The following is an 18,996-nucleotide window of genomic DNA, read 5'->3' on the forward strand; positions in this document are numbered from 1 at the left end:
TCCTGGTGTGAGGAATATTCTGCAGATTTGCCATTTGAACATTCATCTGAATGCCTGATAATGTGAACGTAAGCATGTCGCTGAGTACTTTCTCATTTCGAGGTCTCGCACGCAGTTGCGAGACTTGGACACACTAGTACGAGCGACCCAATTCAAGGGGGCTTGCCAAGGCATGTAAGTCAAGTTCTAAGTTTTTGTAAACTTCATTTTTCGAACCGCTTTGAGAATGTCCGAACGTCCGTCCAACCCATCTAAGTAGACGAGCGGCAAGCTAATCGAGAGAAGCAAACTAATCGAGATTTAGGAAGCCACGAAATCTTCCACGAGGAAACGATTCCTCACGGACCCTCCAATCTTGGCATGGATAATCTACATTTGATCGGACTGAGAAGGTGGATTGGATCTATTACGCGAGCGCTGATCCGAATGTCTTGAGAGCCATCTACCCAAGATGGTCTTCCTCATCGTTAGAAGAAAGAAAAATAAAAAGAAAATAATAAGGAATTTAAGGTACTGAGTACTCTTCTCGTGCTGTCAGGACATGGCTTACCACCCGACGAAATGGACACGCTACTTGTTCGAGACAAATCACATCACGATTTGTTTGCGGTACTCAATAATACGTGAGAATCATTCTAACACCTCTTCTAACACCGAGATTGTTGGTGAGCATAATGTGGAAATCATTTCGGAATCAAATTCCGAAAAAGCAGGTAGCTTTATATCGGCGAATCATTCTCACACAGAGAAAGATGCTAGGGTTCGGATTCACCCACTCCACATGGTACCATCAAAGCAGGGCATGTCAACGTAATTTGCTGCTCAAGTTGGACTGGGATGAAACTCACTTCATCTTGTTTTTCAATCTTGAGTTTAGGTGCGCGTAGTTTGAGGTTCCATTCATAATTCACTTCCTTATTCAGGTTCACTTGGAACTCAAAATCTATCTGTCAAAATAAGTCCCTTAATTTTTGTAACTTAGAACATATTCTGTATACTTAGAAACTTGGATCTTACTTTATTACAAGTTCCAAGGTCTATTTAAATTCCACATGTACTCTCAATTGAAGTTTACAGTAATCATCACCTCTAATAATCACTATTTATTACAATTCACTAATTACAACTCAAATTTAGACATATGAAGATTATGAAATATTAACAATGTAAAAAGTATCAATTATGGATATTGTCAGAATTAGAAGCTTAGACTAATGGTTTCAAATTATACATATACATTGGACGCCATAACTTGTTGCACGATCGTGTGAAAACATAGAACATGAAAAATAAATAAACTCGTTCTAGGTTCTAGGTTCTAGGTTTTTCAATTTTTGGAATTTGAAATTTACTTTACATGTATTAGAACTTGGAATTAGACCGACTCCTTGGTAAGAGATTCCCATTTTTTGGAACTTGCAAGGATCTTTGCCAAATAAGTGTTTGGTAAGGTTTTTTTTTACTTGCCTTTGCCAAAGGCAAGCGCCTTCCCAATGCAGGTTGGGGGTTGCCTTGGACATTCGGCCTTCTTGGAAGGCTAAGAAGAGAGTAAGACAAAAAAGTTTCTTCCACAAATGTCCTTACTAACATTTCGTTTTTTCGATTTTGTCTTCGTCACTATTCACCTTCTTCTTCATTGAGGTTGGTCGGCGAAGTTGCGAGAGGTCGGCGACAAGCTGGATGGATGTTGGCATGAGGCCGGTGTGTCACGACGACCGTCAGTAGCCAGTCGCGTGACCTCGACGACCCCCTGTGAGTCATGTCGCCGCGATCGCTGAAACCCCGGCGACCACCCAAGTCTGGGTCGCAGCAAGGTCGTGTGACCGCTGCAACCTCAGCGACGCTGCGACCCCCGGCAGATTTGGGTTATCGAAGGTCGCCGTGACCCAGATCTGGGCCACGCGACCTCTGGCGACCCAAATCGAGCGATTAGGATCGCACGATTTGGTTGCGATCGGGGTCGCCGGGGTCGTGGCGACCCTTGTTGGAAGGTCGTGTGACCCGCCGTGCCACAACCTCCGTGAGGAGGTCGCCGGGGCCGTTCGAATTGGTTGCGGCAACCTCGATCGCGACGACCTTTGCCGGATGCTTGCCCCTTGCTAGACCGCTTGCCCCTCGCTGGCAGTAACTAGCTAATTCTCATTTTTTCCTTTTTTATAATGACAAAAGTCTTTTACAAAATTAATTTGTCCAAACACTATTTTGCTCAAAATACTTTACAATGGATTTCACAAATACGATTTGCCAAACACAATTTGCATTTCGAAAAATTTCTTTAGCTTAAAGACCTTTACATTTTCTCAAGAACTTTCCCAAAAGTCTTCCAAAACGCACCCGTTGTCCCAAATGACAATTAGCCTTCCAGCTGCAGCAATCAACCTTTGTCAACGTGATCTTTGACCGGTCAGTGTGAAGCTAAACGCAGCGGCTAATCGACTGTTGTTGAAGAAGCATATGTTCACGTGAGTGACTTCTCGACATATAGATCTGATCTGATCCGACGTGCGTGCTCATGTGTATGCGACGAAGCTGTGACGAAGCTGTGATTAAGCGGACATGGTCCTGAGCTGCACTGAGAATACTTTAATCAATGCCATAACAGTTGGTAGCATCTGTCCGGCGACCATTACTATAGTTGAAGGTTGGACCGCTAAAAAAAGAAAAAAGGGCATTGGCATAAAGGCGTAACCGAAATCTTCACCCCCCCAAAAAAAAAAGGAAGAGAATTTCATAAAATAAATTCTTTATGAGCTTGACATGGCGATCCGGAATATCCTCCTAGATGCAGCATCTACGTCGAATATTCTAGAGGAGGGGTAAACAGTACATCTATCTTTATTAGATATCAGACTTTCAAAACTCTTGATTGGACGAGGGGGTAGAGCACTTTAATTTATGGTCGCATCCTACTCAAAAAGGAAATTGATTGCATTTAGTTCAGAGTTGTGTTTCGTTGTCAGAATTTTGGATATAGCAAGAAACTTAGATAATGGAAAAAACCCTTGAATTGCAAGTACGGATGACTTTTGTCTAAATCAAGTCATCTATAAAAGTAATTCTCAAATAACCTTTCAAAAATAATCTCCCAAACTTTGACTCCTAATCGCCAAACCAATGCTAAAATTTTACCTTTCCTAAAATATTTTTATAAAAATTCAATATTTGGCACAAACTTTACTATTTTTAGAATTAATCTATTTTGCAGATAATTAAAATTGACAAATAGATTGTCGACAATCCAAAACTAATTTTAAATTTTTCTCAGTCCAAAAATGTAGTAACTTATTTAGTTAAAATCATAAAAATAGGTAAGAACTTTTAGATCATGAAATTATAAACCAATGTCGAGTATGATTACGAAAGTGCTGTAAATTTACCAATTCGCCTCGGATTAAATAAAAAAAATATTAAAAACAATAAGATATTTTGACTAGTATGTGAAATTACACAAATTCGAAGTGTCCAATTATTTTGCTCATTACATCGAAGTTTACAAGCACATTGAATTTTTTTTTTCTATGGGGGGTCGGACCATAAGACATTGGATTAATACGTGAAATTATACAAAAAAAAAAGAAAAAAAGAAAAAAGAAACGTCCGAAATTTGAGTTGCTTTTGCGAGTAGGCACGGAAATGGGCGTTCGGCCTCGGGACCTACCAACCAACCTTTTTGCCACTCCAATCGAAGAATGGCCGCTGGATTTCTACCCAACCTGGGCAACCTAGAAAATCAGGGGGCGCAACGGATAGGAGGAAAGGCAGGTGGCACCGACTCAAAACTACCGTTGAATATTGCCGAGGATTGAGCCGACTTCATGTTAATCGCAATCTTTTTTATTCAAAATGTATCAATTTCACGAAAAATAAATGATTTTATAAGTATATTTTAAAATGATTGCTCATATGACTCATTTATAAAAATGAACGAACGAAAGGTATTATGATATTTCGCATAAAATATTTAGATATATATTACTACCAATAAAAAGAATTATTGTTGATTAATTAGTTTGAACAACATAATCGATCCATTTTAGCTGGAATATTTTTTAAATGATTTATTTTCGCGAAACACAGAAAACCCTTGACCTACATAAATGACGCGACTAATTTCAATGGAGTGTTAGGACCAAGAAAAAATCTCGATAGAGTGTGAGAAAACCATGCGGAAAGGAATTTCTTTTATCTTTTTTCTTGCTCAAATTTTTTCTTTTTATCTTGAGGTTGGGGGGGTTCGTCATAACAAACGAACCAATTTTTTTTTTCCTTTTTTTTTTTTTTAGCAAAAAGAGATTAAGAAAATGGAAGAAAAGGAAGAGGAGATGGAAGGAATGATGAGGAAGACAAGACCGGCGTGGAGCGGCTGCTGGTTTGGCGTCGCGGTCGCTCCTCGGAACTAACGTCGCCACCAGGATTCAGTTCGGCCGGCTGTCTTCCTTGTCTCCCCCCACCTTCTTTCTTCTTCTGCTCTTTTCGCCCACCTAATCACGAGCATCCGGTTTTTGAATTAGACTTTACGCGAATTACCGATTATACCCCTTCGCTGCCGTCGAAGGAAAAAAATATCAATTAGCCGATTTAAATTTATAATATCCATCATGAAGAATCCATATCTTTTTCTAATCCCTTCACTGCCGTCGAAGGGAAAAAAATATCAATTAGCCGATTTGAATTTATAATATCCATCACAAAGAATCCGAATCTTTTCTAGTCCCCTTCACTGTTGTCAAATGGAAAAAAATATCAATTAGCTAATTTAAATTTATAATATCCATCATGAAGAATCTGAATCTTTTTCTAGTCCCCTTCACTGCCGTCGAAGGGAAAAAAAATCAATTAGCCGATTTGAATTTATAATATCCAAATCTTTTTCTAGTCCCCTTCACCACGTCAAAGGGAAAAAAAATATCAATTAGCCGATTTAAATTTATAATATCCATCACAAAGAATTTGGATCTTTTTCTAGTCCCCTTCATTGGCGTCGAAGGAAAAAAAATATCAATTAGCCAATTTAAATTTATAATATCTATCACCGAAAAATTCAAATCTCTTTTCAGTATTTTGTTATGATTTAGACTAAAAATGATTTGATCTTCCGAGATCATTACGGAACGTGATTGAAACCAAATGAGAGAGAATCTCATTTTCTCGCTATGCACAAAATATAAAATGGTCTAAAAATCCATTATTTTTTCCCTTTTGCACCAATTTTGGCTACAATATTGATAAGAAAATTCTATGGGATCACATTAGTCAGGAAATATCGTGGGACGGGTCGAAACTCCAAGACCCGACCCGACCCGACCCGACCCGACAACGAAGAGGAGGAGGAGGGGGAAAATAGTAAATTCAGAAAGCCAACGGACTGCGTGCGGGGAACGACGCACGAGCCGCGACAAATCTCGAGGCCACTCGGAGTCCCTCCCCCGGCTTTTTCGATTTACTCGTTTCTTTTTATTTTTTTTTGTGAGAAATTTTCATCGAGTTTTCTTTATTTTTTTCCCCCTCCCCTTTTCGTGTTTCACTCACCCACCACCTTCACGATCTCCTTTCGAATATTATATATAAAAAGGCTTTCGGCCCTGCTCCTTCTCTCTCCAACCTCAATCCCTTGGTCAAATCTCTTCTCTCGCATTCTCCGTCATCTCAAGCCGCCTCCTCCTCTCTCAGTCCCTCAGATCGCCCGAAACTAGCGAAAACCATGTCGTGCTACAAGGGCAAATACACTGGTACTCTCTCTCTCTCTTTCTCTGGTTCCTTTTGGAAGAATATATCGGGTTTGATCTCCATCTGTCATGCCGGTTTGGTGGAAAGTCTTTGCTTTTCGTGGCTTGGCTTCTTTCTTCGAAGTGGGTTCGATCCGTCTCGTCTGCTTGATCTGGGGCTTTCTCGGTTGATCTGCCGATGCCCGTTTGAACCTGGAGAGTGTCTCCTCGTTTTTTTCGTTTGCTGTATGCTGATTTTCTTGCTAACTGAATTGGATTCGGAGGTTGATCCTGTTTACCCATGTCGAAGTTCGGCTGGCGAATATATGTCTGTGTTGAAAAGTGGGTGTCTGGTCTGATCTGCTCTGGTTTGGCCCTTTACTTATCTGGATCTCTGGCTGAGCAATTAGTTTTGTGAGGACTCTTACTGGTAGGTGTGGATTTGATGGTGTGGATTCGAGTTCTACGTCTCTGTAATTTGGAGGAGGACGTCGTAGATCTAGCCAAACCTGACAATTTGATTGTTTCTGTTTTTTCTTTTGCGCAAAGGGTTTTCGTTGACTACTCATGAATCGTGATGCCGTTCTTCCTAGATGATAAATTGACTCGACCCTTTTGTCTTTTTGCCGATTTGACTTTGTTTCATCGACGATGGACTGCTTCTTTGCGGGACTTTCTAGTTGGATCTTTTTCGCATAATTATTCTTGCCATGTATCCATTTTAGAGACGGTGGTGATGGACAGGGGTATAATAGTTCTAACGCGTGATGAATTTTTGGGGTTTATGTAGATGAGCTCATTGCCAATGCTGCCTACATCGGCACCCCTGGGAAGGGTATTCTAGCTGCTGATGAATCGACTGGCACCATTGGCAAGCGGTTGGCCAGCATCAACGTTGAAAATGTCGAGACCAACAGGCGCATCCTCCGCGAACTCCTCTTCACCGCTCCTGGAGCTCTCCCGTGCCTTAGTGGCGTGATTTTGTTTGAGGAAACTCTCTATCAGAAGACCGCCAGTGGTCAGTGTTCTCAATAATAGCTAATTTAACTAATTGTTTGAGCTGTATGTTACCCTCGATCCATTTATCAATGCAAAATTCAGTTGTCTCGAAATGAGTAGACGAGAAGCTCATCATGATGTTTTGGCTTGCGAGTCATCTGCAGGCACGTGTTAATGTTGAGTCTGGGGTTATTTCCTCATTCACTGAATGATTGTATTTATGCAGGTAAGCCCTTTGTTGATGTCCTGAAGGAAGGTGGAGTCCTTCCTGGCATTAAGGTTGACAAGGGCACAGTTGAGCTCGCTGGCACAAATGGTGAGACCACCACTCAGGGTCTCGATGGCCTTGCTCAGCGATGCCAACAATACTACAAAGCAGGTGCTCGCTTTGCCAAATGGCGTGCTGTGCTCAAGATTAGCCCAACCGAGCCATCTCAGCTTGCTATCAATGAGAACGCAAATGGATTGGCAAGGTACGCCATTATCTGCCAGGAGAATGGTCTGGTCCCCATTGTGGAGCCCGAGATCTTGGTTGATGGTCCCCACAGCATTGACAAGTGTGCCGACGTGACTGAGCGTGTTCTTGCCGCTTGCTACAAGGCCCTAAATGACCACCATGTGCTCCTCGAGGGAACCTTGTTGAAGCCCAACATGGTCACCCCCGGATCAGATGCCCCCAAGGTTGCTCCGGAGGTCATTGCTGGTACACCGTCCGTGCCCTGCAGCGAACAGTGCCTCCTGCTGTTCCGGCCATTGTCTTCTTGTCCGGTGGGCAGAGTGAGGAGGAGGCCACTTTGAACCTCAATGCCATGAACAAGCTCAAGGGCAAGAAGCCATGGAGCCTCTCCTTCTCTTTTGGTCGGGCCCTACAGCAGAGCACCTTGAAGGCATGGGCTGGAAAGGAAGAGAACATTCCCAAGGCACAGGCTGCACTTCTCAGAAGATGCAAGGCCAACTCGGACGCAACTCTTGGAACATACAAGGGTGATGCTCAACTTGGCGAGGGTGCTTCCGAGTCTCTCCATGTTAAGGACTACAAGTACTGAGTGGCGGATCTAGGCTTTGCTGCGATACTATTACTTGTGCTTCGTTTGTTTCGTGGATTACTGACCGTGCAAAATAAGGTTTGAGTTTTTGGCAATGGGAGTTACAATGGTTTTTCATTGATGACTTTTAGAACCCTTGGCCCTTTTCTTCTGGCTTGCTTTATAATTATGGATGCTTTTGAGAAAGAATACACCTTGTGCGTTGTTGAGAGACCATGCTTGCAGTGGTTGATGTACTCTTTAGACATGCGATGCTCATTCATTCATGTAATGGTTGATGGAAGAACATCAGCTCCACTAATCTTCCTGGTCCCAGTAAAATGGACATGATGTTTGAGTCTCTTCATGGCCTAGTCCTTGTTGCATAATTAAGGACAAAGTAGTTATTTAGATTCAGCATCGGTTGTTGGACATGGATCTACATAAGATCATAGGATGCTAGAAATGTTATCGTGCGCATCTTCATTACACCAAGGCTATTGAAATACTAAAACTAGATAGAGTGTAATTAAACCAAGTTCGTACCCCTTAGCCAAAAAGGGTGTGTTAATAGCGAGAATTTAACTCACAGAATTGGGCCAGACGAAAGAGGGGAAGCAATAGCATGAGCCAGAATTCATCTCTGCAGCACTCGTCTTGTTATCCTATCGTCTCCCTCAAACTCCAAGTCAGAATTTTCTAGCATCGATAAAATTGAGTTTGTTTGTCCTAAAAAATTTATTTTGCTGACCCCATGCCGTCTCCGGAAGCTCTGTTGTCAAAAGTGTCCATTTTCTGGGATTCGACTTGGAGAAAGCATTGACAAGAGAAGTTGCTAGGAGATAAGACCTTTCTTTCAGACGTGTAGTTGTAGTATTGTCTGTGTTTGACTTGAATTTCCATTTATAGTTCGCCTAAAAATTGGTGTTGTGTAGTGTGTGGTACGAGTTTCTCACAAACTATGCATTGGTCTATTGTTTCTATCGTGTAGTTGTAATTTACTTTTCTTTTCTTCTTGTACCTTTAATTTGTCTAGATGTTTCGACGAAATACCTTTTGAACTATGGATCGATGAATTGATCAACAAAAGATGTGAAGGGGCATTTGTTGATTCTTCAGTAGAAAATGCAAACTGATAGGAAAATTAAATGTACTAAGATAAAAAAAAATCGTGTCAAGCCATGTAAAAAGGGTACTAAAATGTAAAAATAAATTGGAAGCAAGACTGAACAACTGGTCCTTTGCGCAAATTACAATTCCAAAATATATAGCTACTATCGATAGTTAATAACAATAATGAAAAAAATCAAGCTTATCTTACGTGATTTCTTACGTGATTCCTAAAATTTAGCAATTTATATTTACAAACGATTAGATGACTGTCTTTACCAAAAAAAAAAAAAAAAAAAACAAAGAAGAAAACGATTAGATGACTGGATTACTCAACATTTATTTTACCTGGACTCTTTCATGCTGGCATAATCAATTACTTTCAAAGCTCCTCATTACATCGCTCGTTGGTTGCCATAACCCATGTTTATTGGCCCCTAGATCCATAATTCCACAATCAGATGATTATGGTGACTTCATCTTTTCATGGCTGCATATGGCCCTTTATCGATCGGGTGCTCGTGTTTTGAGACTTAGTTTTTTATTCATATTTTCCGTCGGCTTAAACAAATCATCTTGTTGACTGGTTGTACTTACCGAGTAAGAGCCTTCAGCACTTGGTAAAGTTTGCTTCTGTCGCATCTTGCTTTGCGTCTTTTAACTCGGGTTGAGCCTTAGAGATGAGTATTTTCTCTTTTGTGTCAATAGTTACGTAGATTCAATATAGTAAGAAAATACACACCCATCGCAACCATTATAGAGGAGTGTGGTGAAGATTCATACTCACAAGAAGACATCTTCTCTCATATTAGATCAATAATGGCTTCCTTTGATTAGTGTAAACCATATTTATTAATTTGATCTCATATTCATGTGATTGAAAGATCCTATTACCTCATAGCATTGGTTTATTCAATGCATGAATATGGTTATAAAATTCATTATGATTTTTGGTTTTTTTTTTTTTAAATGATTGACTCATGGTATTTCGTTGATGATGGAATAAATACATGATGATAATCATTTTTTTTTTGAATATCTTATGGCATAAATAGTGAAAATTGGGCTTACAGAATTGGGCTAGACGAAGGAGGGGAAGCAATAGCATAAGCCATAATTCATCTTTGCAGCAGTCGTCTTATTTTTCTACCGTCTTCCTCAATTTAATCAAGTTAAAAGACTTTGTTAGAGAATAGAGAGAGAGAGAGTGTCACCGGGGACGTGCAAAAGTTTTGGCCCATTAAAACCCCATGTCAGAATTTTCCAGCATTGATAAAATTGAGTTTGTTTGTCCTAAAAATTTTGTTTTGCTGCTTTACCCAAAAAAAAAAAAAATTGTTTTGCTGACCCCATCCCGTCCCCGGAAGCTCTGTTGTCAAGCATTGTTTGGCCAAAAAAAAAAAAAAACTTAGATAAGCATTGACAAAAAAGTTGCTAGCGGATAATATCTTATTTCTTGTTTCTTTCAAACGCGTAGCAGTTGTTGTATTGTATTGTATTTGACTCTAATTTCCACTTGTAGTTGGCTATTGATAGGTGTCATGAAGCATGTGGTACGGCTTCCTCACAGACTACGTATCGGTCTATTATTATTTTTGTGTTGTTGCAATTTACTTTTGCCTTTTCTTTTCTTCTTGTATCTTTACTTTATTGTGCTCGATTTGTCGAAATGTTTTAACGAAATACTTTGACAAAGGATGTGAAGGACCATTTGTGGGAAAAGTATCAAAAAAGTTATAAACTTATTGCATTGGTACCAATTCAGTGCTAAACTTTTTAATGGTATCAATTCAGTCCTAAACCTTTTAATATTGGTACCAATTTAGTCAATCTAACTAATTTTGGTCAGCCGACGTTGATGTGGACGTCCACTAGTAATCGGACGCTAACGTGGCAATTTTTATGATTTTTTAATGATTTTTTGAAAATTTTTATTAATTTTTATTAATTTTTTCTTTTTCCTTTCATTTTCTGCCTTCTTCCTAGCGGTGGTTGGTGAGGGCCACAAAGCCCTCGCCTGATGCTGGCGAGGGTCGCAGCCCTTGCTCGGCCTCTCCTAGGGCTACCGGCAAGGCGATTTCGCTCGGATCTAGGCGAGGACTGTGAAGCCCTTACTAGCCGTCGGCAAGGGTCGCCGCCCTCACTTGGCCTCACCCAGCGCTGCGGGCGAGGTGGCTTAGCCCAGATCTGGGCGAGGCTAGCCTCGCCCTGGCCTTGTCGTTGGTGATGGCCGTCGTGGCATTGCCAGCCGTGGGCGAGGTTGGCCTTGCCCAGATTTGGCTAAGCTGCCTTGTCGGCGGCCCTGGGAAAGGTTGGGCGAGGGCCGCGACCCTTGCTTGCTTCAAGTGAGGGCTTCGTGGCCCTCGCCCAGTGGCTGGGAATAAGGCAAAAAATAGAAGGAAAAAAAAAAAAGAAAAAAAGAAAAATTAATAAAAATTGAAAAATAATAATAAAAATCATAAAAATTGCCACGTCAGCGTTCGGCCATCGGCCAACATTCACGTTAGCGCTAGCCGGCCAAAATTGGCCGGATGAATTGAATTGGTACCAATATTAAAAGGTTTAGGATTGAATTGGGTCAATTGAAAAATTTAGGACTAAATTGGTACCAATACAATAGGTTTAAGACTTTTTTGATACTTTTCCCACCATCATTTGTTGATTTTCCAATAAGAAATGCAAATTACTGAGAAAATAAATATGTAAGATTGGAGAAAATTGTGTCCAGCCATATAAAAAGGTATTAAAATGAAAAAAAAAAAACTAGAAGTAAAACTGCACAATTGGTTCTTTGCACAAACTATAATTCAATGTTCATAGCTACTATTGACAGTTAACAATAGTTATGAAAAAAATAAGTTCATCCTACATTTTTTTTTTGGTCGAAAACACAGCTTGCATTTGAGATAATGGAAGTTTACAACCTGAAGATAAAACCTCTGCATAAACTAAATCAAACAAAACAAATGGGGGAAATAGTATCCAGTTATGGGTTGAAGCTAAGGTGTGGGCCTTCGCAGCCCAGTCGGCAACTAGGTTAGCTTCACGCTGGCGGTATTGTAGCTTTAGGTGAGAAAACTTCGAAAGCAAAACGGCAGCTTTAGCAATCACAGGTCGGAGCTCCCACGGCGGTGATCGCGTACCTTGCACTACTTTGACAAGATTAAGACAGTCGGATTCCACCTTTAGATTAGCTTCTTGGAGTCATTGCCCAAGCATATGTTGAAGGGAAAAGGTAAGAGCTTGAACCTCTGCTTCAAACGCGGATTGCGCCGGGACTCGTCTCAAATAAAATCCGTGAGTCTCCTGTTGTAATCTATACAAATACAAGCTATTGAACCTTCGGTGCTACCCGGCTTATAGCTTGCATCGATATTACATTTCAGGATACCCCTTTCCGGAGGACGCTGGAGTTGTGCCAGATCGATATAGTGAAGACAAGAACTTGGTCAAGACGCAGGAGAGCAGATCTGGTGTGAGTTCGTTTGAGCCATAGCTATCTGTACTATGAGGGAGGGATCTGGAAGCTGATTGCGAAAGATGAAGTTATTCCGCATCTGCCAGATTTGCCAAAGGATGTTAGCTACAAGCGCTAGTCTAGGTGAGTGCTGAGGTAATTTCGCCCTTTTTGTTAGCCAAGAATCAAAGCGATTGATTGTGAGTGTCGAATTCCGTATATTGATCTAGGGGTCAGACCAAATAGCACGAGTCCATGTGCATTGTAAAAAGATATGTTCTAGGGTTTCAGGAGCATTCTGTTGACATAGATGGCATAGAGGATTTGTGAGAATATGATGTTGAAATAGATTTGCTCTGGACGCTAGGGTATTGTGACAAGTAGACCATAGGAAAGTTTTTATTTTTGGTTTTGTTTTCATGGCCCAAATACTTTTCCATAAGACCTTCGAGTTCCGGTGAGATGTTGATGCTCTGTTTTTGTGTTGATTGCTGAGTGATTGCATTACAGTATGATAGTTGCTTCTTACAGTATATTTTCCATCGGTTGTGGCTGACCAAATCAGTTTATCATCTGAGTAAAGAGGTCTTATTGGGATAGTAAGAACTTCGGCAGCAATCTGTTCTTCGAAGAACTGTTGGAGCAGAAATTGGTTCCAATTGTGGTGGAGTGGATCAATAAGATTTGCCACCATAAGAGGTTCTTCTCTAGATTTAGGTCCATGAAGAATACCCATTGGTAACCACCGATCTCCACGGATTCTGATGTTGTTACCATTACCAACTGACCATCGAATATGTGGTAAAATAGCATCTCTGCCCATAAGTATGCTTTGCCATCCCCAGGATGGCTGAGTTCCTCTAGCAGCAGATAGGAAATCTGTCGAGTGAAAATATAGACCTTTAAATAATTTACTTCATAATGATTGAGGCTGCGGTAGGAAACGCCAAGCCTGTTTTCCAAGCATCGCTCTATTAAATGCAATAAGGTCTCGGAATCCCATTCCTCCTTTATCCTTTCTCTCTTTCAAAACTTCCCATTTTTGCCAATGGATACCTACTCTATTCCAATCATTTCTCCACCAAAAATGAGAAATTCGTTGTTCAATAGTTTTGTAAACAGAAAGAGGCAACTTAAATATAAACATTGCATGATGTGGAATAGCTTGAATAACAGATTTTATGAGAATTTCCTTACCCCCCTTTGAAATAGATTTCTCTTTCCATCCCTCCAATTTGGCGTTGAATCTTGCAAGTATCCACGAAAACATTTCCTTCTTTGATTGTCCCCATTTTGATGGTATGCCTAAGTATTTACCATATCTTTGCAAGATAGGAGTCCTAAGTTCTTGAGATATATTATCTTGAAGAGTAAGAGGGTAGTTTTTACTGAAAATCAGACCTAATTTGTTGGGATTAACTAGCTGTCCAGAAGCCGAACAATACAAATTTAAAATGTTGGCTAAGTTCTGGCATTCTTCAATACAACCTGTTAGGAAAAATATCGCATCATCAACAAAAAAGAGATGAGACAAGGTAGGACACCATCTATTTAACCTGATTCCTTTGATGTTTACTATACTGATAGCTTGTGTAATAAGAGTCGATAAAACGTTAGCCAGCAGGATAAAAATATATGGTGATAAGGGGTCACCCTGGCGGAGGCCACGAGATGGGTAGAAATAAGGCAACTGCTCCCCATTAAACTTCACGCTAAAAGATATTGTGGTGATACACTGCATAATCCAGCCAACCCATCTTTGATGGAATCCTAATTTAAGGAGGTAATCATTGAGGAAATCCCATTCAACTCTGTCGTACGCCTTCGTCATGTCCTCTTTCTCGATCTAAAGTGATGAAGAACCTCTTGGATGATGAGAATATTATCCTGGATTTGTCGTCCCTTTACAAAAGCTGACTGTTTTTTAGAAATCAGAATATCCAACCAAGGTTTGAGTTGGTTAGCAAGTACCTTTGAGATAATTTTGTATGCAAAATTGCATAGGCTAATTGGGCGATATTGCTCTAGCTTCTCAGGTTGAGTTGTCTTGGGAATCAGCGTTATAATAGTCTGATTAAGACCTGTAGGCATTACCCTCGACGTCAAGAAATTCTGCACTAGAAGGAAAAGGTCTTCTTTAACAATTTCCTAGTGTTTTTGATAAAATAAACCATTCAATCCATCAAGACCAGGTGCTTTGGTAGTTCCCATCTGAAATGTTATTTGCCAAACCTCTTCCATCATAGGTGAAGCAGTCAGCTGGTCATTCATTTCACGAGTGACCACCTGGTTACATTGATCAAGTAAAGGTGCATAGTTCATATAACCATTAGTTATATATAATTGCAAGAAGAAAGTGGTCGTCATATCTTGAAGAGTAGGTGGATCACAAATCCGTTGCTAATCATCAATTTGCAGCATAGTAATTTGATTTTGCTGCCATCGCTGAATTGTAGATGCATGAAAAAAAAACGTGTATTTTTGTTGCCCCATTTCAGCCCATTGAATTTTGGAGCATAAAGCCCAAAGTATTGTTCTTCTTGTTTCCAAGTCCGACAAATTTCCTCTTTTAGTTTTGATGCCTCTACCCTGTCATAATTGAAATGTGGTTGATTCATCAGGTTCTGTAACTGATTTTGTAAGCTCAACACCTTTTTGTGTCCATTTGAGAACTTTTTTCTGCTCCATGTAGTCAAAGCTCCTGTGACCCGCCTCACTTTAGTAAGAAAATTGGGATGTGGCAGAGAAAGTGAATTTCAAGCCCTAGAGATAACATCATGGCATTCCTCATCCTCATTCCAATAACTCTAAAAAAGAAATGGTTTCCTTGTTCTATTATAAAATGCTGAAGTGTGAATTAGTATAGGACTGTGGTAAGATCCCACAATTGAAAGTGCATAAACTTCTGACCCAGGAAATAAGAATCGCCATTCCATAGTACATACCACCTAGTCCAATTTTTCCTTAACAAGCTCCTCCCCCTCTCTATTGTTCATCCATGTATACTTGCAGCCATTGCTTTCTAACTCAGTAAAATCACAATCATTGAGGACAGCTCTGAAAGACAGCATTCTAGACTAGTTAGCAGGTCGTTTCCCCATCTTTTCCCAAGGATAAAGAATCTCATTAAAATCTCCATCACATATCCAAGGTAAATTGTTAGTAGAATGTATATGTCGGAGCTCATCCCACACAAGTTGACGCTGTTGATAATTAGTAGGAGAATGAACAAAAGTGATACCTATAGGTCTGCCTCCCCCCTCGCTACCACTTATATGAAAAAGGTGTGGTGTGGATCTAATTACCTGTAAATAAACCAGATCATTCCAAAACAGAGCTAATCCACCAGCAAAACCAATTGGATTAAGAATATGTGAATTTTTGAACTTTAAACTGCGCTGAATACGATTAAGCCTTACTTCAGGCCTTACTTTAGGTTGCTTGGTTTCCATTAAGAATACAACATTGGGCTTTTCTTTGGCCGTCATGGCCTTGAGAGCTTGAACTGTCAGGGGATTGCCCAAACCCTAACAGTTCCAGCATAGTATCTTCATTTGTTTGGGGGTGGTTGTTTGGGGCCAGCTACCAAAGCCCAAACTCCTGCTTCATCTGCTGTAAATATAGGAGTTTCCATAAGATTTGAGTCAGCATGTTCCTCTATTATCAAGCCTCTAGTTTCGTATGGGTTATATCTTCTCTGCTTTTGGCCGAACTCACTATTGGTTTCGACCTGGTATTCTTCACCTTCTTTGTTACATGTATATCCATAGGCGCAGTCTGAATTCCTTTCAATTTTGTTTCTGCGGATATGAGTGCTGTATGGAGAGAGGGCTGGTGCACGATTGATCGCTGATGGAGCTGTTGGTCAGATTCAACTTCTGGTTCCCTAGATCTGTTGACTGCATCAGATCTATTTGCTGCTGGAATTGTAGGTGGTGGGGGCAATAAGGGAATAATGGGGATCTGTGAAGGCGGAGTTTCAGGTACGACTTCTTTGGTTTGTTCTGACATGTCCCGTGGATCATAAAATGTGTGCCAATATGGACTGGTTTCCTTGACTTTCGCATGGAGCCACTGACCATATGCCATCTTTTCTCTACCCTCATGTTTTGCCTCATTATATTGGATGTCTTTGTAGTACATCGCTTAGTGCTCGAGTTTGCCACGGGAGTAGCAAAAGTGCGACGTCGTTCGTAGCGAAAGTCTAGTCAAAGAGGTTTGCCATCTATTCGTATTAGCTTCCCTGTTTTAAGAGGTTTTTGTAAATTTACTTCTACCCTTACTCGACCTACTCTTGATGATACTCCTTCCTTCGAGTCGACCTTTACTTCTATTACATGACCCATATGCTATACTGCCCTTATAAGCATACACTAAGAATACCATTCTAAAGGTAAGCTAAACACCTGTATCCAAAAGGCACAAGTAGAAAAGTCGTAACAATGTAATGGTATGTTTGGAATCCATGGTTTGAATATAACTAAACTGCTCGAGAATAGCCAAGGGCCCTCTTCAAGAATTCTCTGTTTGTCGGCTTGAGATTGAAATTTTGCGATGTATATACCTGCCTCACGCTGTGAAATATCCACTAGGTTAGTCTGCCAGGCTCTTTTCAGTGTGCTTTGGAAGGCTTGAAAGTTAATGGACGGATTGGAAAGAATTTTGCCAATGAGAGTTAACCTACATTCCTCTAATGTTTCGGGCGAAGGTTCATCATCCCAGTCTTCGATTATCTGTTCGGTGGTGAGATGACCCAATCTAGTGCAAAGAGCTGCCAGACGTGAGGAATCGGCATGGTCTTCCGAAGCCATCAAAGATGAAGAAAAGAGGTAGTAAACAGGATACTTGCTAACCACAGGAAAACTAGAGAGAGTGGCGAATTACCCAAATCAGAAAACAATTAAGCAAAATGACTGACCTAGTGGCGTTTGGCCACTGATTCATGTTTGGCCACAATTTGTCTTCGGAGATCCACGATTCCATAATCGAACTATATTCGAGGACAAATTGTGGCGTTTAATGCAAGCAATGACTCTAAGCTGATTGACTTTAATCTAGTTAATTGCAGTTGGCCAAGTGAAATTGTTACAAATTTGATGAGAAACTACTCCCATTGTAGAAAATTGTGATGCATGGATTGTATATTATAATGTCATCTCGATATGTTGTTACTTTAATTTTTCCGTTGTTCAATTTCTTAAATTTGATGGAGTAAAAACCCAATTTCTTGCTCAAGATGCCATTCCCTTTGAGAGCTCTGGATTGGTCGAGGAGCTAACCTCGACAACTCAATATTGAGTTCGCGTTCCTTTCTCGATTATTGGTCATTTTTTAACACACAAGCACTGCACTGGATTCATTTCAAAATTTCGATTTAGTGAAGTCGAGCAACAATCAACATGGTACGCCTCGTATTTTCATTTCAGTAGTTTTAGCCCATTCAATTGGCCCAAGTTAATGTCAGGGTTCCAATCTCTTAGTTTTTCTTTTTTCAGTAAGTATCATCCAAAAACGTGAACTCCTGTCATTATTACATTGCTTTATATCACCTGTTTGCATTAGTATGATATCCTCAAATGTCAGATTCGTGGCAAGGTGACCCCTGACATGCTAACTCTACGGAAATATATCCAATAGCTGTCTCATAAAATGTCCTCATTATGCACTAATTCCATTTTCGAAAATCTATCTTTGTAACATTTTTGGTAGGGTCGCTAATATATTAATAAAAGAATCCACACATTCACGTCCATTTCCTCTTTAAAAAAAAAAAAAAAAAACGAAAAGGCAGAAAAGATCTCAGATTTGTTCCTATAAGAGTAAAAATACAAAAACGAGACCTAATTACTTTCTCTCCCAATGATGCCTATAAAATGCGCCATCCTACACACAAGATTCATTCGGATATAAATTACGTCTGCAATAGAGTTGATTCAACCAGATGGAGAGGAGTTCATCATCCAAGATAGCTCTCGCGCTCATGCTCGTCTCTGTTTTGCTGTGGGCAAGTTTGCCATCTTCAATGGCCGCGCCTGGTGAGTGCCAGAGTAACGAGGATTGTCGCACCATTTGCGCCTCAGGCTATGGAATTTGCACCAACACCGAATGCAATTGCTTAGACGGGACGCCGCCGAGTTGCAATAGCCGTTACTGCCTTCGAAAAATAAACACTCCTTGATGATGCCATATGAGAACTTGTACTTACTTGGGTTCATATTTATGTCCTTATCATGAAATAAATTATCATCATCACGCGATGATATTTAAGTGAATTATCGTTCCTCTCTTTGTGATTTTGCTGCACTTTTGGTCTGCAGAGAAATAACTGCACAGATTAAGCGAATTTTTGTTCCTTATAACTAACAAAACTCATGAAATTTATCTGAAAGCAACCTAAAAATAACTTTGCTGACATATGCTCCTAAATTGTACATGAGTACATGGATGCTTCAAGTTTCAATTCATCTTCTCAAGGAATAGTCTCTATGGAGCTTTCAAGAGCACCAAGCCCGAGGTGGCTACTGTTAGGCGAGGCGTAGAGAGGGTAGACGCTCACAATAAGTTCCTAATTCCAAAAAAAAGGCACAAACTTTAAATTGAGTGGCAAAGATGGCATAATTTTTTTTTGTCACATAAAAGAACACAAACTTTAGGTTCAGTGATAGAAGATTGCAACGATCCTAGGAGTTAGATCATTCTA

At 40.3% G+C, this 18,996-nt stretch overlaps 1 protein-coding gene across 1 annotated transcript; it reads left to right on the forward strand.

Annotated features, from left to right (window-relative positions):
• The first annotated feature begins 5,571 nt into the window (after nucleotides 1–5,571).
• On the forward strand, nucleotides 5,572–8,091 carry LOC104438376 (fructose-bisphosphate aldolase 6, cytosolic). Its single transcript, XM_010051514.3, is given in 4 exon segments — nucleotides 5,572–5,729; nucleotides 6,496–6,723; nucleotides 6,931–7,404; nucleotides 7,407–8,091. Coding segments are annotated over 4 exon segments (1,074 nt in total). The 5' UTR covers nucleotides 5,572–5,701; the 3' UTR covers nucleotides 7,751–8,091.
• Nucleotides 8,092–18,996: the final 10,905 nt, after the last annotated feature.

This window comes from Eucalyptus grandis, chromosome 1, assembly GCF_016545825.1.
Source record: "Eucalyptus grandis isolate ANBG69807.140 chromosome 1, ASM1654582v1, whole genome shotgun sequence".
Lineage (NCBI taxonomy): Eukaryota > Viridiplantae > Streptophyta > Magnoliopsida > Myrtales > Myrtaceae > Eucalyptus > Eucalyptus grandis.